General features: G+C 42.8%; 1 protein-coding gene across 1 annotated transcript in view; it reads right to left on the bottom strand.

Annotated features, from left to right (window-relative positions):
* Positions 1 to 4105: 4105 nt before the first annotated feature.
* The window catches only part of LOC101343677 (nuclear RNA export factor 2-like), a 56645-nt gene continuing 34653 nt past the window's right edge, over positions 4106 to 26097 (bottom strand). Inside the window, 18 exon segments of the mRNA XM_012559864.1 lie at positions 4106 to 4292; positions 4959 to 5031; positions 5621 to 5663; positions 5761 to 5862; positions 5966 to 6044; positions 6139 to 6246; positions 6351 to 6406; positions 6493 to 6561; positions 6934 to 6970; positions 8845 to 8954; positions 9129 to 9204; positions 9206 to 9234; positions 9354 to 9444; positions 9599 to 9666; positions 9790 to 9865; positions 9984 to 10093; positions 10204 to 10287; positions 10909 to 11062. Of these exon segments, the coding sequence (XP_012415318.1) occupies positions 4106 to 4292; positions 4959 to 5031; positions 5621 to 5663; positions 5761 to 5862; positions 5966 to 6044; positions 6139 to 6246; positions 6351 to 6406; positions 6493 to 6561; positions 6934 to 6970; positions 8845 to 8954; positions 9129 to 9204; positions 9206 to 9234; positions 9354 to 9444; positions 9599 to 9666; positions 9790 to 9865; positions 9984 to 10093; positions 10204 to 10287; positions 10909 to 11062 (1552 nt within the window).

Here is a 26097-nt window from a genome sequence, read left to right as displayed (position 1 = left end):
TCTTGCCTGCATGGTTTCTGATGAGAAATCGACACTGAATCTTACTGAGGGCCCTTTGTATGTGATACTTTGCTTTTCTTGTGCTGCATTCAAAATTCTCTCTTTGTCCTTGGTTCTCAAGAGTTTGATTATGATATGCCTCTGTGTGTTTCTTTTAGAATTTATCTAATATGGAGTTTTTTGAGATTTTGGATGTAAAATTTCTCTTCTTATGACATTTGGGAAGTTTTCTGCCATTATTTCTAAAAAAAATTCTGGATTTTATTCCTGTCTTCTCCCTCTAAAACCTGTTGCTGTCGAGTCAATTCCGACTCATAGCCACCTTATAGGACAGAGTATAACTGCCCCATAGGGTTTCCAAGGGGCAGCTGGTGGATTCAAACTGCTGACCTTTTGGATAGCATTGATCTCTTAACTATTGCACCACCAGGGCTCCCTTCTTCTCCTGGGACTCTCATAATGCATATGTTATTCCTCTTGATGATGTCTCACATATTCCTTAGGCTTTGTTCATTCTTCTTAATTCATTTCTTCTGTTTGCTCTTCAGATTGAGCAAACTCAAAGTCCCTGCCTTCTATTTTGTTAAATCCTTTCTTCTGTCATTTGAATTCTACTTCTAAGTCCTTCCATGGTGGTACTCATTTCTGTTATTTTACTATTAAACTCCAGAATTTCTAATTATTTTTTAAGATTTCTATCTATTTCTTGAAGTTTTTTTATATCATTTTCCTGATTTCCTTAGTTCTTTTTCCATGTTTTCCTTTATCTCTTTGAGCATACTTAGTATTAATTGTTTGAAGTCTTTATCAGGTAATTCCATTATCTGACCTTCCTCTGACACCATTTTTGTCCCATTGTTTTCATCGTTTGCTTGAGCTATTCCTTCTTGTCTCTTCATATGCTTTGTAATTGTCTGTCTTTGGGACTTTTTTTTTTTTTTTTTGCTTTGATAAGTCAGGAGATTAGTTTCTTCCCTTTCTCTGTAGATTGCTCTTCTTCCTTTGTATTGTTATTATTGTTGTTGTTGTTTTATATTGTTGAAGGATGTGTTTCTCTATTTCTGCTCCAGCCTCCTCATCTCAGTACACTTACTATTGTTTCTTCTCTATTGTTTTCCTTGTCCAGGGTGGCCAGCCATCACTGTTTCACCTGTAGTTTCCCTCATTACTGCTTCCCTTGATTCACTGTAACTTCTGTCTGAGCAGTATACTTGCCTAGTCACACTGTCTCAAGTCTGATTGCTCTGGTGTCTCTACCTCCACTGTGTCAGCCTCACCTCTCTGTGTCAAGGCTGTCTGTTTATGTACTATGGTCTGTTTTGCACCCTGGATCAGCTTTCAGGCATCTGCCAGGAGTTCCCCAGACTTATTTCTGTTGCACTAGGAAGAGTAGAGATGGAGGTTTTCCTGTCATTATGTCCAAAAAAAAAATCTGCTTATGGTTTCAGAGCTACTGGTTGGCTGGGTGTGATTTTCTGTCTCAGGTGAGTGGGTTGGGTCAGATTCGTTTGGGGGGCCTGGGGGATTGGGTGCAAGACCCTTCCTACAGTGGGCTGTGAGGCACTAGGAGCAGGACCCTCCTGCACAGTGCAATGAGGCATGTAGCACTGGGGGTTGAGCCCTTGCTGCAGCAAGGTGTGTGACATTGGGGGCAGGGCCCTTGCTGGAGTGAAGCACGTGGCACTGGGGGAGCAGTGCCCATGCTGTGGAGAGGGTGAGGCATGTGTCTCTGAGAGGCTGGGCCCTAGCAGCAGCAAGGCACAGAGTGCAGGGGTTGGGGGGCTAGTTGTTACCCACTGGGTTGCTTGGGTGATGAGTGCCTCCTGTACTGGGTTATGCCACTCCTTTCCTGGGCTGTTTCCTCAGTCTCTTTGTCCAGTCTGAGTTTTCCATGTTGATCATTTCCTAGGCTCCTTGTTTGGCAATGCCACCTGTAACTGTCCAAAAATGGCTGTGCTAAGCTGGGCTGTCAAGTAGGGGGTGGACCATCTACAAATCTACACCTTCCCGCTGACCTGATTCTATCTCTCCCCTGATTTGATATTCAGTCTGGTTCTCCAACCCTTCAATTGTGGCCCAGAGTTCTGAGATCACAGGTTGTGTTGATTTTTACTTGGTTTATTGTGTCATTGTTGTGGGAGGATATTAAAGTGTGACTGTTTATGCTTCCATCTTACCCCCATCTTTATTGTTGATTTCTAAGAGTCCTTCACTTAGTCTTGTTACCAGACCCTTATCAGATATCTGATTTGCAAATATTTTCTCCCTTTCTGTGGATTGTCTTTTCACTTTCTTAATAAAGCTCTTTCATGCACAAAAGTTTTTAGTTTTGATGAAGTACAATTAATCTTTTGTTTGTTTGTTTCTTGTGCTTTTATTGTTATCTAAGAAACCATCACTTGATCCAAGGTCATAAAAATTTACTCCCATTTTTTCTTCTAAAAGTTTTATACTTTTAGCTCTTACTTTTAGGTCTTTGATCCATTTGAGTCAATTTTTGTATGTGGTGGTGAGAAAGGGGTCCAAATAAATTCTTTTGCAAATGGATATCCAGATGCTCCAGCACCATTTGTTTAATTTTTGGGGCACCCTGATGGAAAATAAATTGACCATAAATATGAGGATTTATTTGTAGACTCTCAATTCTATTAATTGATCTATATGTCTAGCCATATTCCAGTGCCACACAATCTTGATTACAGTAGCATTGTAGTAAATTTTGAAATCTAGAAGTGTGAGTCTTCCAACTTTGTTCTTCTCTGTCAAGATTATTTTGGCTATTCTGGACCCATTGTATTTCTATATGAATTTTAGGATCAACTTGTCAATTTCTTCAAAGAAGCCAGCTGGGATTTTGCTAGGAATTGCATTACAACAGAATAGATTACACCTCAACATAAAGAAAACAAAAATCCTCACAACAGCACCAATAAGAAAACATCATGATAAACGGAAAAAGTATTGAAGTTGTAAAGGATTTCATTTTACTTGGATCCACAATCAATGCCCATGGAAGCAGCAGTCAAGAAATCAAATAAAGCATTACATTGCACAAATCTGCTGCAAATGATCACTTTAAAGTGTTAAAAAGCAAATATATTAGTTTAAAAACTAAGGTGCTCCTGGCCCAAGCCATGGTATTTTCAATCACCTCTATGATTGTGAAAGCTGGACAATGAATAAGGAAGACTGAAGAAGAATTGATGCTTGTGAATTATGGTGTTGGCAAAGAATATTGAATATACTATGGACGTCAGAAGAACAAACAAATCTGTCTTGGAAGAAGTACAGCCAGAATGCTCATTAGAAGCAAGGATGGGGAGACTTTGTCTCAGGTACTTTGGACATGTTATCAGGAAGGACCAGTCCCTGGAGAAGGATATCATGCTTGGTAAAGTAGAAGGTCAGCTAAAGAGAAGAAGACCCTCAATGAGATGGATTGACGCAGTGGCTGCAACAACGGTCTCAAGCATAACAACAATTGTGATAATGACGCAGGACCAGGCAGTGTTTCGTTCTGTTGTACATAGGGTCACTATGAGTCGGAACCAACTCAACAACACCTGACAACAACAACATCCATCCCAACAATATCAAATCTTTCAATCCATGAGCATGGGATGTCTTTCCATTTATTAAGGCCTTCTTTAATTTATTTAAACAACATTATGCAGATATCAGAGTATAAATTTTGCACTTCTTTTGTTTACTTTGCTCATAAGTGTATTATTTTTTTGATGCTGTTTTATATGAAACAGTTTTCTAAATTTCACTTTTGGATTGTTCATTGAACGTGCATAGAAACATAAATTATTTTTGTACATTGAACATGCATCCTGCAACCTTGCCAAAATTACTAATTAGTTCTGATAGTTTTTTAGTGGATTCCTTAGTATTTTCCATGTACATGATCATGATACTTGAAAATTACCTTTTTAAAAAATTCTTTACATATATCAATATAAAATTAGGGTAAATTTTTCATAGGCCCAATTTTTTTAGAAGCAAAAAATTCAAGTATTTATTTTTCAAAATCATCTGCAAGTTACCATTATTCACTCTCCTGCTCTTCTCAGTTCACCCTATCCCCATCCACTCCCAGCACTCACTTCTGAGGCCACTCGAGTTTCATCGAAGACTGGATGTAGAATGCTTGCACCATTTCCTGCTGCTCCTGGGAGAGGGTGGGCATGGAGCTAGAGGGGGGTGTGGGCACTGGGATGGAGAAGGCACTCTGGGTCTCTTTGTGGCTGGCTTCCCTCACAGACAGTTGGTCATTCACAATGCATAGGCTGGAGGAAGAATGGGCCTTGAGACAGCTGGACAGATGGACAACTTCATAACCCCCAACAACAATCCTGCTCCCACTCAGCAACCACTTTCTTTCCATCTCCTGCTCAGCCTGCCTCCCAGATTCCTGGGCTGGTACCCTTTCTCCTCCCAGAGAACCTCCCTTTGGAGAGACATCTGCCAGCTTCACTAGACTTTTAGGGTTACCCCTAACTCAAAAGTTTCACACTTAGGAGGAAAGAAAATTTTCCTTGTTTTATTTTCTGAGAAAAACCCTGATGTGTTTCCATTCCTATTGGTCCAGACCAGAATCCTGTATTATAGAGACCTAAGGGAAAACCAGGTGAGCTATGTGGGCTCCCTTTACAACATCCCAAGGAGGTGGTTACTCTAATTTTTATATTCAGAGTAGGACACTGAGTCACAGAGAGGTCTTGTAACTTGACCAAGGTCACACGGCTGATGAATGCTGGGGTCAAGGTAAGAACTTGCTATTTCAATGCCACAGCCTACGCACTTAACCACTAGGCTAGACTGCTTTGGGGAACTACTTTTTGGCATTCTGCAATATTAGGGAAATAGCTGAGAACTACACTGTCACCTTCCCACACCACTGGCCTCAGGCTGGGATGGGTGTTTCCACATGGCACCCACAACACAGAACTTACCTGGAGTTGCTGGCAGGAATAGGGATGAAGATTTGAGTGAAGGAATGAACATGAGCCTCAGACATTCTTTCTACTTCAAGGACAACAAAAAATACCCCTCAGAGTTGCCCGTGCTTTACACACTCACCAGCAGCATTCTCCATTCAGGGTCTGACTTTCCCATGTCTCCACAAAGGGGGCCAGACAGGGACAACTGTCCACTGGGAGTCAGGAGGGAGTGTCAGCGATGGGGAGAGCAACAACAGGAACAACCACCTCCCATTGATAAGGCCCCTACTCTGTGTCAGGCTCTGTGACAATCTCTTCACAAGTTCATTTGACACATTTTTCACAGCAGCCCAAGAGATGGGTATTACTAGGCCCATTTTGCAAATGAGGGGACTGAGAGGTAAGCAAGTGTCCCAAGGTGTCAGAGTGAGGGATTAGAATGAGAGCCATCAAACTCCACAGCTTGTGCCCCTAACACCTGGGCTGTGCTGGGGAAGGTGGGTATGGACATAAATCAGATCAGGGTGGGTTGGGGGCAGGTGGGAGCTGGAGAGCACAGAGGGAATGGGAACAAAAGGGAAGGAATTTCAGGGAAGCCTGGAGAATTCTGAGAGGGAGTCTGTCAGGGGGAAGGAGAGTGGGTGACATGGGGAAGGAACTCTACAGACACTCACCCTCCTTTAACACCCCGTTGACAGAAAAGCAGAGCATCTTTTCCTGAAAGAGTAAAACATCTCAAGCTCCTAGGATACCCCTAAATCTCCTATCCACCTCCTCTCTCTGGGCCAGCCTCAGGGAGGAACCAGGTGCTCACCATCTGGCTGCACATGTCCACTACAAAGTTGCTGACGTCATGCTGGGTTTGGGGCAAAACACTGAGAAAGTCAACAACGTCACATTTTGTGTGTTTCAGCAACTGAGCCCGCAGGACAGTTGGGGGAGGAGAAGAGAAGGTCAGGGGCTGTCTCACTCACCTGGCCCCTATGATTGATCCCTTCACACCTCCTGTCCCACCCAACCTTCCCCCTCACACACTTACCGGGGTCCTTGAGCTTCTTCATATTCCTGTTCCCCTTGGAGTACTTGTCCAAGCACCTTCTAGGAGAAAAAGAGGAACAGGAGGTAGCAGACTGGCCAGTGTCTGCTGGGGAGTCACATGGCCCAGAGCTGTCATTGGGTCTGTGATACTCACGGAGCTGGGTCCCCAGGGTTGAAAGGAATGATCATCCAGAAGCAGGCCTCTTCGTGGTAAACACCCAGGAGATCTTGCAGGTCCCCAAAGTCATAGATCCAGTAATATCTGTGGGGAAGCAAAGGGGACAGGCTCTCTGAGGTCTGGGCCCCTAAGTGAACTTGAAAGCTCCCATGAGCAGGCCTGTGTCTTGAGGTTCTGGGGGTACTTACTCCTGCAAGAATTGCAAGATTAGATTCTTCAAGGCCTCAGATCCTTTATAGCTTTCCTAGAATTATAAGACACCTTGGGACATTGCAGCTGACAAAGCCTCCCTTGCAACATGCCAAATCTTCCTTGGTACCTCCAACTTACCTTGCAGGGTGTCATTATCTCAGAGGCTTCAAAGCGAAGAGTAATCGGTAGGGGTAAATCCTGGCCATCCTGGGTAATGAAAGAAGTCAGTAGTGCAGACCAGGGAAGTCACACTGGACAAGAAATGAGACAAAGGTGTCCCGGAGAGAGTGAGGGTCAGAGGTCAGATGTGAATTGGCCTTGATAATTCTGTAAGCCAGACTAAAGTTGGTGTCTTCTCCATGAGGCCAGGGAGCCTCTACTATTATATGCAATGCATGTGTATTTTATGGACTTTTTTTAAGGGAGAATAGCCATGTTTTTTTCAGGAGTCCATGTCCCCTAAAACAGGTAAAGGTTCAGTGCAAAACTGTAAGCTTGGCAAGACACAAAGGACTTGAGGGCAGGTGTGCAGGTCATCAGTGTTAGTGAGAGGAGGTAATAATGAAGGTAAGCACTTACCAGGCGTAACAACTTGGGAAAACAATCCTGGATGGCACTGTCCAAAAACAAAAATAGGAAGAAGTGATTGACAGTTCAGTGTTGGGCTGCCTGCTTTCTGCTAACACATTGATACCATGAACAGAGCCCAGAGTTTCCTGCCCATCCAGCAGCCCCCAGAGCCCCCACCCTTAGCCTGAGTTCAGGTGTCTTCGGTCCACATTCCCTTTGTGGAGCACTGGGCATCTCCCATATGGACTGTCTTAAAGGCATAGTCTCTCCACCTCTCTCCCCATACCCTGCTCCCCGTCTCCTTCCTCCTGAGAAGCTCCCACAGGAAGGCCCTGACCCCCTTCTCCAGTGACACAGAAGCAGCAAGTGGAGCCCAGGCTACAGGGATTCCTTCCCCTCCCTGCCACACTTACCTCCCTCCAAGTCCCCAGGGAAGGCTCTGGAGGGAGGAGGGAATGGGGTGCGGCCCAGGGCTCTGCTCCCTCACCAGGTGTCCAGTGCTCTGCCAGGCCTGGCCCTGGACAACACCAGGACATCCCTGGGGATGGCCCCGGATGCCGGGGAGGGCAATGAGTGAGGCAGGCTTAGGAGGCAGGAAGGGGATGAGGGCAGGAAGGGAGTGCAGGTAGGCAGGGGAGACATAAGGGAGAAGAGACTAAGGAAAAAGAGAAAGCCAAGGAAAGGCAAGGGGAAGAAGTTTACTGTGGGTGGTGGGGATTAGGGAGAAAGGAGACAAGAAAGGGGAAATGGCTCCCCCACTGCCTTTCTGTCCTTCTTCTTCCCCTGGCTGGCACTGGGGCCCAGGTAAGAATGGAAAACAGGTACTTGTTGGGCCGGGGCCCATTGGCCTGTGCCTCCTGTGTGATGCCATCTGAGCTGGGCATGGGAAACAGAGCAGCCAGTGGGGCAGGAGACCTTCCCCAGGAGTAAAGGTTCAGGTAAATACACAGCATGGGGTTTGAGGGTCTGTGGCCCTTCTTATGAACTCCACCTTCTCCCCTGATGGCCCCTGTACAACTGTGCCTGTCTTAGTTGGTCCCTTTCTGAGGAATCAGACCATCTTGATCTACCCAGTGCTCCTCTGAAGGACCAGGCAGTATGCCTCGATGTGGAGGAGGGAGGGGAGCAGGGCCCTTGAGAGGCCTGTCTTCCGTCTCTTCATCCACCTCTGCCCTCTGCCTTCCACACCTGGTATCTGCCTCAGGATACCCTCTGTTCACTGGAGGTGACCCACTTCTGACTCAGGGAACCCAGTCCCCCCGCCCCAGGAAGGCCTGGCTCTTTCATTGGGCCAGAGGAACAGATGTCATGATAAGACATCTGCCTGGGACAGGTCGGGGGACCCTTTTGGAGCAGGGAGAGAGTGTCCATCATAGGACGGGGAGGGAAGCCCCATCTCAGCTCAGGGGCAGGAAGGCCTGTCTCAGCAGGAGGCCCTGATCAGGAGGAGCCTTCACAGTCCCTGGGAGGATCTGGCTCAAGGTGGGAAACAGGCTCCAGGCCAGGGAGCAGTGAGCAGGCCAGAGGAAGGCAGAGAGGCCTCTAAGCACAGGTGAGAGACAGAGAGAGGAGAGGACAGGGCACGTGGTCTTCCCAGAGGACCCGCGCTGCAGCCTCCTGCAGAAGGGCACTGTTGGGAACAGCTAAGACTGCCAGGGGGTGAAGGTCCCCAGGAGGGCTGACAGCAGTTACCACTGACCTTGCGGTTGTTGTTAGTTGCCATTGAGTCGATTCCGACTCATGGCAACCTCGTGTGTGCAGTGTATAACTGTGCTCTACAGGGTGTTCAAGCCTGTGACCTTTGGAAGCAGATCACCAGGCCTGCTTTTTGAGGTGTCTCTGAGTGGGTTTGAACTGCCAACCTTTGGGTTAGTAGTTGAATGATTAGCCATTTGTCCCACCCAGTGACTCCCCACTGACCTTACATAGGTGGACTGGTCTAAGAAGTTGTTGCACAATGGGTTTCCTTGTAGCCACAGCTCTTCGAGCTTCAGCCCTTTTATCTTGTCCAGCTCCCAAGTCAACTTTAGCTGAGAAAAATGGAGAGGAATGAGGGAGAGGAGTCCCAGGGACAGAGAGACTTCTGAGCCCCTGCACCCCAGCCCTCACCCTCACCTACAGGCACCTTCCTGCCTCTTGTAATCACCCTGATGAGCACTGTCAGCCACCCACAACCCAAATTAGATCTGGCTCCCACTTTTCACCTCATTGTTGGACAGGTTCAGGATCTTGACTTTGGGGGCCGTCTGTATAATAGCAGACAGGCCATCCAGCTGGTAGTTTGTTTCTGCGCAAGTTCAAGGACAACAGCTTTTGGGAAGAAGGGTTAGAGTGACAGTTACTATCTAGGGCTTCAGATAAAAATCTGCCCTCCATCTCATCCTTTTCACCCCTCTACCTAAATACCAGCACTGGGCCTAAATAGTCACCTCAGGGAAATTCTTTTCGATGATCTTCAGGGTGGCAGCCATGCAGTTTCTTCGATTCAGGATCATGTCAATATCATGGCCTACTAAGTCTTCAGGAAGTTAAGAGAAGGGAATCAGAAGACTGAGATGAGCCAGCTAGGTCAGTACCAGTGCCAACCGCTCCCCAAGTTATCATCCCTAAGTCTCCCTCCCATGCATACCCTTCTACCGTCACCTGCCCTGGAATTACTGCTGTCAGCCATCCTGGGTCAAAGCGGAAGCACTGGAGGTCAAGAGTTTGCTGAAAGTCATTATAGCATTTGTTCATGCTCAGCTGCAAAAGCAGAGATGGAGATAGCAGCTCTGAGGCAGTTGTGGTGGTGATGGGGAAACTGGGGTGGAGGAAAAAGAGGTGGGTCTAGGTGTGGGCACACAGCATGTCTTGAGTCTGCATTACCTTTAGCTGCTCCATTTGTTCTGGCTTCAACTTATTCTGCACAGAATGTGGTACAACAGAAGGGTTGACAGTGATAGATTATCTGCAGGAAAGAGATGGAAGGTAAGTACCAGGAACTCAAATCCCAAAGAAGATGGTCCAGCTCCTGGTTTGTCTTCCTGCCACTGAAATATGTATAGTTAATTCCCTCAATACACACCTTTAGATTATCTTCATCACGAATCTTGTAGTTGACAGCCTTCAACACAGATGCAGTGCTCACATCCTGGACAAAGAACTGGGCATTCTTTCTCATGTAGTGGAACTACAGGGAGCAGAGACAACAGCAATAGTGTCGGAGGCTAAAGGTCCATGATGATCCAGTTCACTCCCCTCCCCTCTACCCAGTCATCTGACTTCACTGTCCTTTATTACATCAACCAAGCTGAAGGGAACACTGCAATGGCTCTGGGTGGAACTCAGTAGCCAAGTCTTGTCATACTTTCTCCAGTAAGGAACCTAAGAGTAAAACAAAGTACAGGAGAGAAGAATGACAACTTGGAATTAAGGCTGGAGAACGGACCCCACCAAGTGCTCTGTTCTGACCTTCTACTGAGCTTTAAAAAGCTTCTAAAGAAGAGACCATTGACATGATTTATTTTTCTTACCATTCTAGAAGCTGTCTTCCAAATAATCATCTTTAGATGTTTGACATCATCTTCCTTTTTTAAGATTCCAGGAGATCCTACCTAATGTAGACCCTGCCTGCTCCTCTAACAAAGACTCTAGAGACTCGACCCCGTATTCCCCCTCCGGCCACTTCCAACACACACACTCGATTTGAGCCAAACTGAGTCTTGCTGTGGGGAGTTTCTCCATCTCCTTGGAAGTGGTTCCCACCTCTGCCTTTAGACAAGTGCGCTGGCATTCCTGCCAGCCTTTTCCCTTTTTTTCAATTCTCTGAACCCTTAGATGATCAAGCATGCTAACTCCTAGTTATGAAAAGGAAAGATCACCAACTCCCCCTTCCCCCCTGCCCCCTATAAAGTACCTAACATCTCTTCACAAGACCAGCATAATTCCACTTGAGCAGCCCTCCCCCTCCCCGACACACTGCATACATTTTTCCAGGATACTCACTGTAATCTTAAGTCAGCTCCCGAAGTTTCCATCCTTCCTCTTCTCGTTCATTTCTCTTTTTGGAGGGCTTCTATCTCTCCACTCAGTAGCGTGGATGTGGTCTTTATTATACCGTATCACTCTCCTATTACTGGATAGGATAGTATAGGGGGTACTGTGGGGAAGTGGATGCAGGAAGGTGTCCATAAATTCTAAGAATGCCTTCTACACACCCTCACCTCACTGATAGTAGGGATACAATTGTTTTTGCTCAACCATTATTCCACTTCTAGCATCCTTCAATTTTCAAGTGGGGGAAGAATAACATAACACAGAGGGTGAGAGTTGCATAGTCCCAGTGGTTGCTACATGTAAACCAAGCTGCCTGGTCACTTACTGTCTTACTTGGAGGTGTTTGTGGGCATCCCTTGTTGGCACCTTTCCATCATCCTCTTGGAGGGATGGAGGTGGAAGCTCATATCCACCCTGTTCGTAATGAAGGGTGCCCTCACTATGATTTCCTTGGAAAGAACTCTGACCTTTCTTTCTTTCCTTGTGTTCTGAAATCGGGAACAAAAACACAAGGTTGAAGACCTATCAGTTGTTCACATGTCATGTACTCCATCTTGGGCTAACACCACTGTAGGGCAAGCAAACTGCCAACCTACCTTAAGGGAGCAACCACAAACACCAGTAAGCAATCTCCTCTACTAGATGTGAGACTCTATCAGACAGATGACATCAGGGGAGAAATCTTGGAGGAGGAGTTAATAACTCTGTTGAACATATCAAAAAAAGGTACAGGATTTATAAAGAATAAGGACGTGAGTGTCTACTGGTTAGACTGGACTCCAACCATACACAAGGAAGGCATTCTAATCTTGCATTCCTTCCCAACTCTCTAATCTAACAACTGCACCAAAACCTGGGAGGCAACTTCTCTCACACCTCCCAAATCCAATCAGCCACAAAAATAACTTCATTAACAACCGGCAAGCTGTACTTCTCCTGACTATACAGTACAAGTTTAATTAAATGACAGGTGGGACTGAATTAACAGCTTCCTAAACTGTCTCCCTACCTGCAGCCTTGCCCTCAACAACACTGTTTGAAATATCCAAAGTGACTTTCCTTTTCTCAGCCTGAAACGCCTTTCACTCTCTGTGATCTTAAACCAGATCCTGGAAACAACCCTTCCTAACTCACTTCTTCTATACCAAGAGTCTGAATGATGAACTGGAACGATAGGTGCCAATTATAATTCCCGAGTGTTTATGGATTTTTATTTTTGCTTTATGCTGTTGATTTCAAGTTTGATTCCATTATGGTCAGAGAAAAATACTCTCTCTGTACTTCAATTCTTTTAAATTTGTTGAGGTTTGTTTGATGGCCCAAGAGATGGTCTATCTTGGTGAATATTACATAGGCACTTTAAGGGAAAAAAAAGTGTACTCTGCTGTTGATGAGTGGAGTGTTATATGTATGTCATTTAGATTCTGTTAGTTTACTGTGTTAGTCAAATCTTCTATATTCTTACTGATTTTCTGTATAGTAATTATATCACTTGCTGAAAGGGGAGTGAATTGGGCTTTTCTCCTTTCAGCTCCATCAGTTTTTGCTTCATGTACTTTGGAGGCTATGCTGTTTGATGCATACACATTTAGGATCGTTATGTCTTCCTGGTGGGTTGATCCTTTTATCATTATGTAAAGTCCCTCTTTGTCTCTTGTAATTTTCCTTGCTCTGAAGCCGACTTTGTTGGATACTGTAGCCTCAGGTATGCTTATTAAAAGTGTTTTTGCTATATTTCACCCTGTACTCATTCCTAGGAGTTTTGTTTCTGGTCCCCATCTCCCCACCCATCCCCACTCCCTGCTAACATATCTAATTTACCATGTGGAAAGATTTGAAAATTGTTTTGGCATCTACGGAAATAAGATATTTTCAATTCTCTCTCTGACAGGTGGATTCTCTAAGGGTATTATTTTTCCCACACTCAGCTGAATCAATGTACCATCAGATGGTGATGCTAGTAATACTAGTGGTTTGAGGCAAAAGGAAGTTAAAGCATTTAGACTGTTAGAACCCAGATTCCTTTTGGGCTCTAACATTTAAGGTGCTCTATATTCTGATCTAATCAATTTTATACATTAAGAACTCCATGTTGACTCAGTGCACTTTATGATGTATTGATTATGACCATGGCTCAGATTCACTCCTCTGGGGAGTCATTGGCTTCACTGTGTGAGCCACTGTCAGGACAGTCCTCTACTCACAACCTTTGGTACTTGCCTTGTGTGGCACTTAGAAGTGAGATGTAACATGAGAAGAGCACTTGACTCAGAAATTCCACTTGGTCAGGCCCCAAAATTTGGAGGTGACCTGGAGTACTCTCTCTCTCTGTTGTCTGATATTCGACAACTAACTGATGAGGAAGTTCTCTTGGATCTACTTTCAAACCATATCCAGAATCTAGCCACTTCTCACCATCTCCACTGCTACCACCCTGGGCCAAGTCACCAAATTCTATCTCCTGGGTTTACACTGCCTTCCAACTTGTCACCCTGCTTTCACCCTTGTTCCCACAGTCTATTTTTAACGCAGCAGCCACGGTGATTTTAAAGCATAGATCAAATCATGCCACTCCTCTTTTCAAAACTTTACAACAACGGTTGGAAGCTCACCACAATGTCAAAAAGCCGTAAGTTCATAATGATACTAAACAACGACAAAAAGTAAACTTGTCGATGACCTCTGAGGAATGCCAGGAAAACAACTAATTTTTATAAAAATTAGTAAATAGAGGGACAAATCAAATATTTATCCTGCCTCTCTTGTACAAGCTGCGCATCAAGGAAGCCAAACTACTGATTAGAGAGAGTTTGTCTCTATTGGCGTATTCCAGCTAATATATGAAGAAGACATAGTCGAATTTTAATATCACCATTTACAAACCTCTAATTAAATAAACCATTTAGGTAATGGTCATCAATACCTGCTCAACATTATAAAAAGGGAGATATAATTTGCCTTGTTATTGGAAAACACAGCACCACCTATGACGTGGTCTTGTCAAAAAACATGAAAGCCATGAGAGGAACTTGAGAGCAGGCACCAAACTACCCCTTCCGAGCCACATATGTAAGACAGAGTCCTCACAGAAAGTCTCCTCCCTAATGGGCATAGAAAGGAGAGCCCTAGGGTCAGAAGTGATCTTACAGCCCTCCACCCCAAGTTTGCTACCAGCAGAACATCAGAGAGCTGTTTCCAAATGAAGCCACTCCCACAGGGGCAGCCAATGAGACTCAGGAGGCCTGGATCCCAGCTAGAAGAGAAGTCAGATCCCGTTACTTCTAACTGAAAACCCAGGGAACTCTGATGGCCAGCCCTGTGCCTGCTGTGTTATATTCTGTTCCTTCATTCTGCAAACCCAGGGAACTCTGAGGGCCTGCTGTGGGCCAGGCTCTGTGTCTACTGCATTACATTCTGTTCCTTCATGTATTTCTCACAGTAGGGCTGTGATTTGCAGAATCACCAACTCTATGCCCTCCTTCAGTTTGCTGACGCTTAGCGAGTTGCAGGAAACAGAAAACAGAGTTTTGATGGGGGAATGAGAGTGGAAGAATTTTGCTACAATCTACCTTCTCCCTCTGAGATCCAGATAAATGAGAGAAGAGGCGAAGGGTCAAGAGATGAGATGTCAATGTGAAATTAAGCAATGGCAGTAGAATAAAATTTGAAAAATATCTGGGGAACTGAACTCATATTGACAACACTGAACCTTCTGGAAATCATTCCTCTTAGGAAAAGTGTCATTTCCCTCCTGTGTATTTATTCGCTTTTCTTTTTCCATCACTTTTTTTGACCCTCAAGAATAATGATATATATGGAAATGACTGAGTGATAGCGCTGTATGTGGAGGCTGCAAAGAAAAAGATACTTGGGAGGATCAAGGCTGAGGATGGGTCTCTTGGAGCAAGCACTGGAGTGACAGTCAATTTATCTGGACCCTAAAGCTCTACCCATCTATGTTACTCCTCTTCATACAGCCTTCCATCACCCAGTTGTGGTGATTCAATCCAGAGAGCACCTCTGAGCATTTAAAAGGAAAAGAAGGACCAAAGCAATTACAACACACTACTTTATGATAGTCATATTCCAAGAAAATGCATATATGGAGCATATGATAGAAGCTATTGCTTTGTAACAATGATCAAAACATAATTATATTACATCTGTATTAATTATAATTGTTTTGATAGTAGAAACTTAGGAGGAGAATATTTATCACAGCATTGGATGACAGAGTGAGTAATTACTGCAGAAAATGTGAACGATCATGTTAAACTTTTAGCCCTATTCTCTAATTTTCTACAGAAAATGAATAGAACTTGCGTAATTGACATTTAAAAAATGACCATTAGAAATAAATTAGTGGAAAGAGGATACTCAAGCCACTGTAATCTGAACAGAAGCTGTAAATTGATTTGTGGCACTGAACAAAATAGAGGGGGGTTAGATGTCAGAGGCAAAATGCACTAAGGGGTGGAGCAATGGCTCGGGGTCAAAGTATGGAATATAGAAAGAGTCAGATAATTTTTGGGAACCAACACTACTTCAGGAAAAACGTCACCAAGGGGAAGGTGTAAAAGTGGGCTAACTAACAGCTACAGCAGTCCCCAGACCGTCTGAGTCAGGTGGCAATTCTTTTATCAAGGTGATTCAGACACGGGCAGTCTCAGGCAAGTCTTTGTGTTGGGAACCTCACAGGAGAGTGTGCAAGTGATAAAAAGCCATAGAAGGACCAGATGGACAGAGACACAGAAGACAAAGCATACACACGCGTGCACACACACACACACATATGCACTCACTTACTGAACTGTTCCATCTCAGCACAATCCTTGTGTCACACTCATGCTACCAGAATGAAAGATATTATAAAGCAGCTAGTACCAGTCACCCAGGCTTCCTGGGTTCCCCCTCAGGCTCCACCAGGTATTAGCTGATCCTCCCACAAAGAAATGGCAGTGAGCATCCTTTATGACATCATGTGCGTTCATATTGCTACTTCCTGTGTTACTTTGGAATTCTGCCTGTGTCATTGCTATGCCACTCAGTACATGGCAATAGCATCCTTGCTACAGTAGCAAAGAATGGAGTAAGAGGAAAACCCACACTTAGCCAGTGGCAACCAACATTCGCTCAGTATTGGCAAACTCACTGGGTTTCTCTTGCCCTCCTTGCAAAAAGATCATATCCATGCTCCCTTTTCAGATCAGGAAAATTAGGTTCACAGAGGTTAAGTACATTTCCCAGAATTTCTCTGCCAAGTAAACGGCAGAACAGGAATTGTATCCTCACTTATTGGTCTGTCTCCACATCCCAAGTTCTTCCCTAGCTATTGCACAGGTTCCCCGTTGGTAGTGAGCTTTCAAGTCTCATGGACAGATTGCTGTGAACTGGCTGGGGATGATGTTTTGTGCTAGTCATTTCTGTTTGGATGGGAACCAGGTGTGTTGGAATAGATGGAGATATCTTTTTGGGTCACAGCATTTGCAGATTAAAAGTCACTTTGGGGAACTATGCAAAGACTTGGGCTGCCAGTGTCTGGCATGTACCTGGCTGCTGCAAATGGTTAATGTGCTCAGGGACTAACTGAAAGGTTGGCAGTTTGAGTCCATCCAGAGGCGTTTCCCAAGAAAGATCTGGCAATCTACTTCTAAAATTACAGCCACTGAAAACACAGTTCTACTCTGACACACATGGGATCGTCATGAGTGGGAGTTGACTTGACAGTTACCAGTTTTTACTTAATATTTGATAAATCTGTGTGTAGATTTGGGATCATCAACAAAACCACTTTTGAGAATGCATTCATCTCATTGTTTTCTATCTACATGTACATATTCCAGACACATTTGGGCTGCAGAACTGTTTCATAACCTGCGCTGTAGAGCTGGCATGAATTGAATTTTTTGTTTCTAAAATTAGTATTTTTTCGTTTGTCGACGCTTAGAAATAGACCTAAGTACCTCCCTGTTGATTAAAACTACAACTGCAGCTTTGATGATTTCAGACAAGAGGCTTTGCAAACAGTGGTGGCAGAAATGAGGGAGAGGCTTTCCCTGAATCCCGCAGACATGGCTTCCTGGACATCTGGTGTGTGTAGGAAAAACGTTCTGTACATGCTGGCATATCTGTGATCACTCAGCCTTGTGACAGACAGGAAGTACCATCCCTGTCTAGGAGGAAGGGAAGGGCATGTGTGTGTGAATATTTTGCATTATATGCTTTTATAATTAGGCTACAGGTACACATATTCAAAAATTTGCTGGTAAATACATTGGTGCACAAAGGTTTTTTCTACTGTGCATTTTCCTCCCATGTGTTGTGTATTATATGTGGCGAATTTTTGCTCTTTATTTTTAATATGCTTTTTAATGCTGTTTCTTTTAAAATCTTGGTGTCTTATAATTGGAAATGAGTTTTATTAAGAAAGTAATAGAGTTCTATGTATACCAAAGAATGGAACAATACTCTGGAGGGCACAGAATACCAGTGCTTGAGTTAACCATGATTATAGAGCATCCCCAGCCGTGGAGGCCACAGGATCCTGTGGAGAACGGCTTGGGATTCAGGGTAGTCCAGGACTTGTGTCCCTGCTCTGCAGTTTTTCAGGCAAAGCACAAGAATACTTTTAAATGTGAGAGTTTTTTTCCTAAGGATATTTCGTAATATTTACATTGCCACTAACAGTGTGTGAGCACCTGTTTTCCTACAGTGTGCTTAACCATTCAAAAGTCAAGCTTATCCTTTGACCCAGACATTTCACTTTATGGATTTATCGTGCAAAACTTTCTCTGCTTAAATACGTATCATTACATGCCTGTGCTTTACAGGCTTTTTGGGACAGAAGGATGATGGGAGCAGAGACTGGCTGATACTGTCAGGAGAGGGGTGGAAATGATTGTCCTTGGACTCAAGGAGAGATGGGAAAGAGGGGATGTGAGTACCTGACACACAGTGAAAAGACCAAAGGATGGATGTATGGGTCAGAACGATGAGGAGAGCATTGGGAATAGAATGAAATGCAAATTGAGAAAGCCTCTGAGGAACTAAATTCATCCTGGCCATACACATCCCTCTGGAAACCTTTCTTTCTGTCCGGGTGTGTCTTGTCTGCCTCATTACTTCATCTGTGATGTAGCTGATTACTGGAGAAGCAGTTCCCACAATGGATCTGAGAAACAAGAGATGGTACTGGGGAACGGAGCACAATGATGGGTCTCATGCACAGAGGCTGGAGTCAGGGAATGTACTTGGTCCTGGCCACCACACCCAGCATTGCCCGCAGGGCTATGAGTGAGTCCCGTCCCCAGTGCTCACCTCAGCCCTAACACAGGGTCACATGTTATTGGCTATGGAAGTAGGAGTTGGATGGATCAGGGTTTGAATCCTGGGGCTAAATCCTACAGTCTGGGGAAAATAACTTTGACCTTGCTGTGTCTCAAGTTCTTTATTTTTATTTTTTTCCTAAATAGGGGATAGTAACAATATGTGCTTCATGAGGTTATTGTGAGAATTCAGTGAGCTAAATATGTACATGCATGGAAAGCACCTGAAGAAAAAAATTCAGGATATAAAACTGTACATCACAGTATGATTCCTCAGAAGAAAATTTTAATGAAAGTCTAAGTTTTTGTGTATAAATATAAACATAAAGAAGTCAAGGTAAAGAACACATCAGAATGTCAGCAGTGTTTCTAAATGAGTGGTTGGAATGCCGAACATTTATGCTTTCATGCCTAGGCTTTCCTTGTGTAAAATGATGTGTGTGGCTGCAATGGGGTTTTTGTCAGGTGCTCAGGGGAGAAGTACAATCTTACTGACTCATTACACAGCATAATAGAAACAATTTATATGGATAACCAGATCTGGATATCTTCTCTCTGCTTAATTAACTGCATCACTTTGGGTGATTCACCCAACCTCTCCTGATCCCGGGTTCCTGTACATATAAATAAGGGGTCAGGATGAATGACACCTCAATCAAGACATAGAACATATACCCCACCCCACAAGGTTCCCTCTCTTCATTCCATGGCCCCATGCAAAAGTTGATCTGCTTTCTGTCAGTATAGTTTTGCCTTTTCTAGAATTATTTTATCACACCTTTATTTCTGTAGGGAATTATTAAAGTCCTTTCCGTCTTTTCTATTTTTTCTATTCCCTCAGTGCAGATCATTTAATTTGTTGCATCTGTTGTGTCTCTTCCATGCTTACCCTGGGTGTGACTCTGTCCTGCAGAGGAGGGTACACTGCTGAATCAACCCTGACCCCATGGAAACTTGGCTTTAATCCATATCTGGCTCTGGCCCTGCCACTGGTGTAGCTTCATCCCTGACCCAACCAGTGGTGGTCCTGCTTTACCACTGTTTTCCCATCTCCTTTCTTTTTAAAAAAGAGATTCTTCTCCATTTCTTACATGGGAATTTTTCTTTCATATTTTCCAGCATAGCTATGTATTTATTATTATTGGAATACTGTTATTCCAAAATCACAGCTATAATTTTTTTTAATAAAATATTGTACAATGCTTGAACTACATCATTTTAAACTGTTCAGGTAGTTCTCAACCTTAATTACATATCAGAAGCACTTGGGGGAAGTTGAAGAAATCACTATGAGCAGGCTACCCCTAGAACAACTAAAGCAGAATTGGGGTCAGACTCAGATACCAACATTTTTAAACTATCCACGTGATTGAAGCATGCAACCAAGGTTGAAAAACATTGTGCCAGAGCACCAGCTTTTGGTTTATGCTTGCCATTTTGCTGAATTTCCACTCAAATGCTGTTTTGAGGACCTAGTGATTCTATTAACATAGAGCCAGCCTCTTGCCTGTTTTTATATGGCCTGCAAGCTGAGAATTGTTTTTGCATATTTAAGTGACTGAAAAAAATCTAAAGAGGAAGAAAGTCTCTTGACACCTGAAAATTATTTGAATTCACATTTCAGCATCTACAAATAAAGTTTTATTGGAACACAGCCATGCTGTGTCTATGGCTGCTTTCTCAGTACTATGGCAGAGTTGAATAGTTACAACAGAGACCCAATGGCCCACAAAACCTAAAATATTTATTATCTGTCCCTTCCCAGAAAACATTTGTTGAACTTTAACTTAGAGCAAGTGTCCAGTCACCACTAGATATCTGGATCATATACAGAAATACACACAAATACACACAGAAGCTTTCCTTTCTTGTTTTTAGCTTTCTAGTCTCTATAGCACAGGAAAACAAGAGTGTTGGAGTAGGTGTCACGTGAGCCAATTCATAGTATATTTCACAATACCTTATATTTATTGCTATTGTATGTGGTATATTGAACTCTAATTTACAACCAGCGTTCAATCATCACTAAACATCTGGATAACACACACACACACACACACACATATATATAATTTTGCTTTTCCTCCTACGGCACAGTAACCCTGGAAAATCGCTGGAGGTGCCTTTGGCTAAGGATAGAGACATTTACAGTAGTCACTTGTGACTTCATTGTAGGATCTTTCCTCAGTAGTTACTTTATTCAAGGTGTTCTGGGTCTGTGAGCTGATTCAGGTGTTGGGATTAAGTAAGGGGCCATGTCCTGCCATCATGATGACTAGAATCAACAGATCCAGTAGTTATTTATTTAAGATAAACTGAGCAAATAGAACTTTAGAGGATGTTTAGATATTTCAACTTCCTGGCAGAGTGGGGTGCCTCTGGGCACTTGTTGGCAGAGCTAGGCTCTCCGACCCGTGGAGCAAGAAAGCTGAGCACCTTTGGGCCAAGACTTGCTGGAGAAGTGGGGTGTAACACTTGCCCAAACAGGGCAGAGGCCTGGTCAAGGTGCCAAGGTGCCGAGAGGCCAAGAGTCTAGGGCCAGAGAGAAGCCTGCCTGTGGGCACGACTGAGAAGAGGCTGTCTTGATAGAAGAACAGTATCCGGAGTCGTTCCTGATCCTGAACTGTAACCTGTTACTTCCCTAATGAGCCCCGTAACTGTAAGTATGGTCTGGGAGTTCTGTGTGGCTATTGCAACAAATTATCAAACCCAGCAGAGAAGTAGAGAGTGTGTAGGGGGACGGCTGGTTTCAGAATTGGTAAAAAGGTTGGAGAGAGGAGGTATGTCTGACCTCTGCCTCATAGAAAGCAGCCTTAGGCTGATGTTGATGGGTGATTCTCTCCTCCCCCTCGTGAAGTTAGAGGAGGTCAGACGCCCCATCACACCATTTTTACAACCTTATATTTCTTGCCATTGTAAATGGTATATTCACAATGAATACAGTATTTTGTATTTGGTGCAACTGTTTTGTGTATATTAGTCTTACACCTAGCAAACTGTTAATTTCTATTATTAATTATACTTTTTCTGTAGATTCTCTTGAGTTTTAAATAAATAAATATCGTACCATATTGACAATTTTCTTTCTTTTCACTTATATTTATTTATGTATTGGGGTCGGGGGTGGGGGTTATTGCACTGCCTGGGAGACACAATTTTGAACAGAAGTAAGTACAAAAGTCATTCTCATCTCTTTTCTAACTTTAAAGTGAATGCTTTTAATGCTTCATTATTAAGTATTGTGTTTGCTGTAGTTTTTTTTTAAAATACCTGTTATCAGTTTAAAGAAATATTATCTCTTTATTTCCAAGTTGATGAGAATTATTGTTACTGTTACAGTTTAATCCTGATTGGTTGTTTAATTTTACCATATACTTTTTTTCCTGGATCTTTTGTGATAACTCTCCTTTTCTCCATCTATTATTCTATTAATGTGTTCAATTATATTATAGATTTCCTAATGTTAACATAACATTGCATACTTGGGAAAAACACACATTTGTCATGCTGTATTATCTTTTTTTATCCATTGATGGCTTTAGTGTGGTGTTATTTTCTTTAAATTTGTTGCATTTATATAGCTAATTGAGATTGGTCAGTAATTTTGCCTTCTCATGAACTTCTTGTCCAGAATACTTTGAATAATATTTTCTATTTATTCTTGAGTCAGTTTAGAAAGTAATTTTTTTCCTGGAATTTATCCATTTCATCTAAATCTTCAAATTATTGGCATATCTTTTTCATGATGGTCTCTTATCTTTTAGATATTTTTGGTGTGTGTGTGCTGAAAAGTTAATTACTTTCTACTGTGTGATTAATTAACCAATCAATACACAGTGAAGTCATCTTTCTGTTCTAAATTTTAAAGTTTGCTGCTTTTTGTTTTTTAGATTAAATTTTAATTGGCTGACTATGTAAAACATTTACATGATTCAAAAATTAATACCAAATACCAATATACATTCATAGAATCTCATTCCTGTCTCTATCCCTTTCACCTTGTTCCCACTCACTTTTATTTTTATTGTGGTAAATACATATGTAACAAAACAGTGGTCATTTCAACATTCTTCACATGTACAATTCGGTAACATTAATTGTATTTGTCATGTTGTGCAGCTATCGCCATTATCCGTTTCCCAACTTTTCTATCATCCTTAACAGAGGCTCAGTGTCCACTAAGCAATGAGTCCCCTTCTCCCCCTCTCTCCCATCCACCCCTTGTAACAACTAATAATCTTAGTTCTGTATACTCTTACCTATTTTAGATATTTCATACAAGTGGAATCATAGAATATTTGTCCTTTGTGACTGACTTATTTCACTCAGCATCATGTTTCAAAGGTTTATCTATGTTGTAGCATGTATTAGGACTTCATTTTTCTTTATGGCTAAGTAATATTCCATAGCACATATGTACCACATCACACTTTCCAATCTCAAAACATATTATAAAGCTATAGTAATCAAAACAGTCGGTTACTGTTATAATGATAGACATACAGACCAAAGGAAAAGAATTGACAGGCCAGAAATAAACTTGCACGTCTATGAAAAGGGTGCTAAATCCATCAAATGGAGAAAGAATTGTCTCTTTAATAAATGCTGCTGGGACAAATAGATTTGCACAAACAAAAGAATGAAACTAGACCTATACCTCACACCATATGCAAAAACTAACTCAAAATTGAAAACAGACCTAAATGTAAGATCTAAAATTATCTTTTAAATATTTGCTGTAACTGCAATCATATCACCTTTTCTTTCCAAATGTAGCTTATTTGCGATTTCTCTTTACTTTTCTTGATCCATCTTGCCAGAGGTTTCTTTATTATCTCATTTTTTATAAGCACTGACATCTAACAATTTTGTTAAAGTCTTTCATTTCTGTTTTCAATTTCATTAAGTTATATTCTTATTTTTATTATTTTTCCTTTACAATAGTAGAAAAACACAATATTATTTTTATTATATAAACAATAAATCAACAGTCTTTTAACCTACCATCAGGTTTTATTTTATAATTTTTATTCTTAGATATAATGGATATTAAAATATCCAATACACCGATTTGCTTGGAAAAGACCTGAAGCTTGTCAATGCTGGAGATTTTAACCAATGCCATCACATCTATTTAATCCAAATGATCAAATAGAATATGTTTAAGGAAGAGGGAATTGCAGCGCTGAAGTAAAGGAATTTCTATTATAAATATATATGAACTTCATTTAAGAGACTAGCATTCAGTGTAGAAAGGAGTAGGAGTAGAAAGAACATGGGCTTTGAAATCATACATATCTGTATTCAAATCCTAGCTCTGTCACTTACTGCCTATATGATTTTAGAAAAGCGCTTAATCTCTCTGAGCCTCAATTCCTTCATGCAGTCGTCAGAGGAGCTGTTTGCCAAGTATTTCCATTTCTCTCCTGTTCCAGGTGCCTGGTAAAGGTGCACTTTTTGACCCCCTTGGTTTGTGCATGGCCATGTATGTGACTCATTCTGGCCAATGAGTTGTAAGTGGCATGGGGTATTTCTGGGCCAGAATACATGGTTGTTAGTAGGAGACCCTCCACAGCCCTCTTCCCCACTGGCACACTGACTGACAATTGTCAAGACAGTGGCTGCTCTGTCAGTTTGGATCTCTGAGTCATTCCAGTGGGAATAGCTCAGACCCCCAACATACACCATCCTATGATGGACATGTAACTGCCATGGACATGTAGTAGGAGTGAGAAATAAACCTTTGTTGTTTAAGCCACTGAGATATTGGGATTGTCTATTACCGCAGCATAACCCAGCCTCTACTGGCTCATACATCTCATTTGTAAATTAAAATAACACCCGAGAGGCGGGGCCAAGATAGCGGTGTAGTCAGACAGCTTCCTATATCCCTCTTACAACAGAGACCTGGAAAAACAAGTGATTTGATTGTATATGAATATCTAGGAGCCCTGAACAAGGCAAAATGAAGTTATCAGACTGAATGGCAGGGGGAGAGGGAGACGGAGAAGGGAGAAGTGCCACAGCAGCAGCAGCAGGACTGCAGCTCTTCAGCCACTCCGGGTCAGGTCCGCAGTGAAGCAGGCAAATGGCTGTGCACGCGTGAGAAGCACTTTCCACATCGAGAGAGATCTGGCAGCAGAGATTCTGCTTGGACACTCCGAACCAGTGAAAAGCAGCTCCCCAGCCGCTAAAGATAAGTACATGCCTGCGGCCTTTCCCGGAGATTTAAAAAAAAAAACAGCCCATTTGGGAAAAACCTCTCTCCCTTTTACCTCCTCCCTCCCCACTCTGCACCAGGAGTCTGCTGGGCTGGAAGTAGGTCCAAAAGGCGTCCTGACCCATTCTCCTGGTCTTGGAGAGGGAACAAATAAGCTACTGGTTCCCCTAAGCCAAGAACTCAGGGTCAGCACAGCTCCTTTGCTAGGCACAAGTGTAAGAGGTCCGCAGACTTTGAGTGCTTTACACCCCTGTATAGACTTGTGGAGACCCATCTCAACAGCGTTAGCCCTCACTACCACAGTACAACAGGGCAAACATCTGAAGTTTAACTTCAACTGCTTCAGCTGTGAACTGGCAGATTTGTGACCCTCGAAACAGCCCTGCCCCTTAAGTAGGCACCTTTACAGATCCACAACAGGGGCTTGAGAACTGGTAGCATCACCTAAGCCACTTAGTCACCTGCTACAGGAGTCCAGGAAAAAGTGGTGCCCTCAAGCCTTTACAGCCAACAGAGTGGTGTGCTCATAGTCTGGCTGCAAAACTCACCCACCTACTCACCCTAGGGAACAGGGACATGGTTTCCTTTCAGACTCTCACGGGCAACTGTCATCCCCCTGCCTGGCTCAGCACATGATCACCTACCACAGCCAGAGTCCACTGCCTGCACCAATCACCCATGCCTCTCTAAGACTGTAGGTGAGAGCCTACACCACACACTTGGTGGCCGACTGCCTGGACACCAGAGGTGAACCCATACAGGAAAATTTAATGGACTCTTGTGCGCACATACTTAGTTACAGAACTAACTACCTGGTGACAGGACGTTAGAGCTTCAAAAGTGCCAATAATCAAACTAGCACACACGAGCAGCCTATTGGGGCATATCCAAACAAAACAAAGCAAAAAACTAGGACTCACTAAACAAATATAAAATAAAATTATAATAACCTATTGATGGCTCAGAGACAACAGTCAATATCAAATCACATAAAGAGGCAGTCCATGATGGCTTCAGCGAGCTCCCAAAATAAAGAATCAATAAATTCTCTGGAGGAAGAGAATTTCTTGGAATTACCAGAGGCAGAATACAGAAGATTAATATACAGAACTCTTCTAGAAATTAGAAAGGAAATTCTACAAAATAAAGAAACCGCCAGTGAACGTACAGACAAAGTAGTAGCAGAACTTAAAAAAGTTATTCAACAACATAATGACAAATTTAATAGGCTGCAAGAATCCATAGAGAGCCAGCAATCAGAAATCCAGACGATTAACAATAAAATTTCAGAATTAGACAACTCAATGGAAAGTCATAGAAGCGGAATTGAGGCAGTAGAAGTTAAAATTAGTGGTTGAAGATAAAGCACTTGATGCCAACTTATTTGAGAAAAAAATCAGATAAAAGAATTAAAAAGAATGAAGAAACTCTAAGAGACATGTGGAACTCTATCAAAAGAAATAACCTACGAGTGATTGGAGTACCAGAACAGGGGAGATAACAGAAATTACAGAGTAAATTGTTGAAGATTTTTTGGCAGAAAACTTCCCTAATATGATGAAACTTGAGAAGATATCTATCTAAGATGCTCAT

Source organism: Trichechus manatus, unplaced genomic scaffold (assembly GCF_000243295.1).
Source record: "Trichechus manatus latirostris isolate Lorelei unplaced genomic scaffold, TriManLat1.0 scaffold00341, whole genome shotgun sequence".
NCBI lineage: Eukaryota > Metazoa > Chordata > Mammalia > Sirenia > Trichechidae > Trichechus > Trichechus manatus.
The sequence above is the reverse complement of the archived record's forward strand: the minus strand, read 5'-3'. Positions and strand labels throughout refer to the sequence as shown.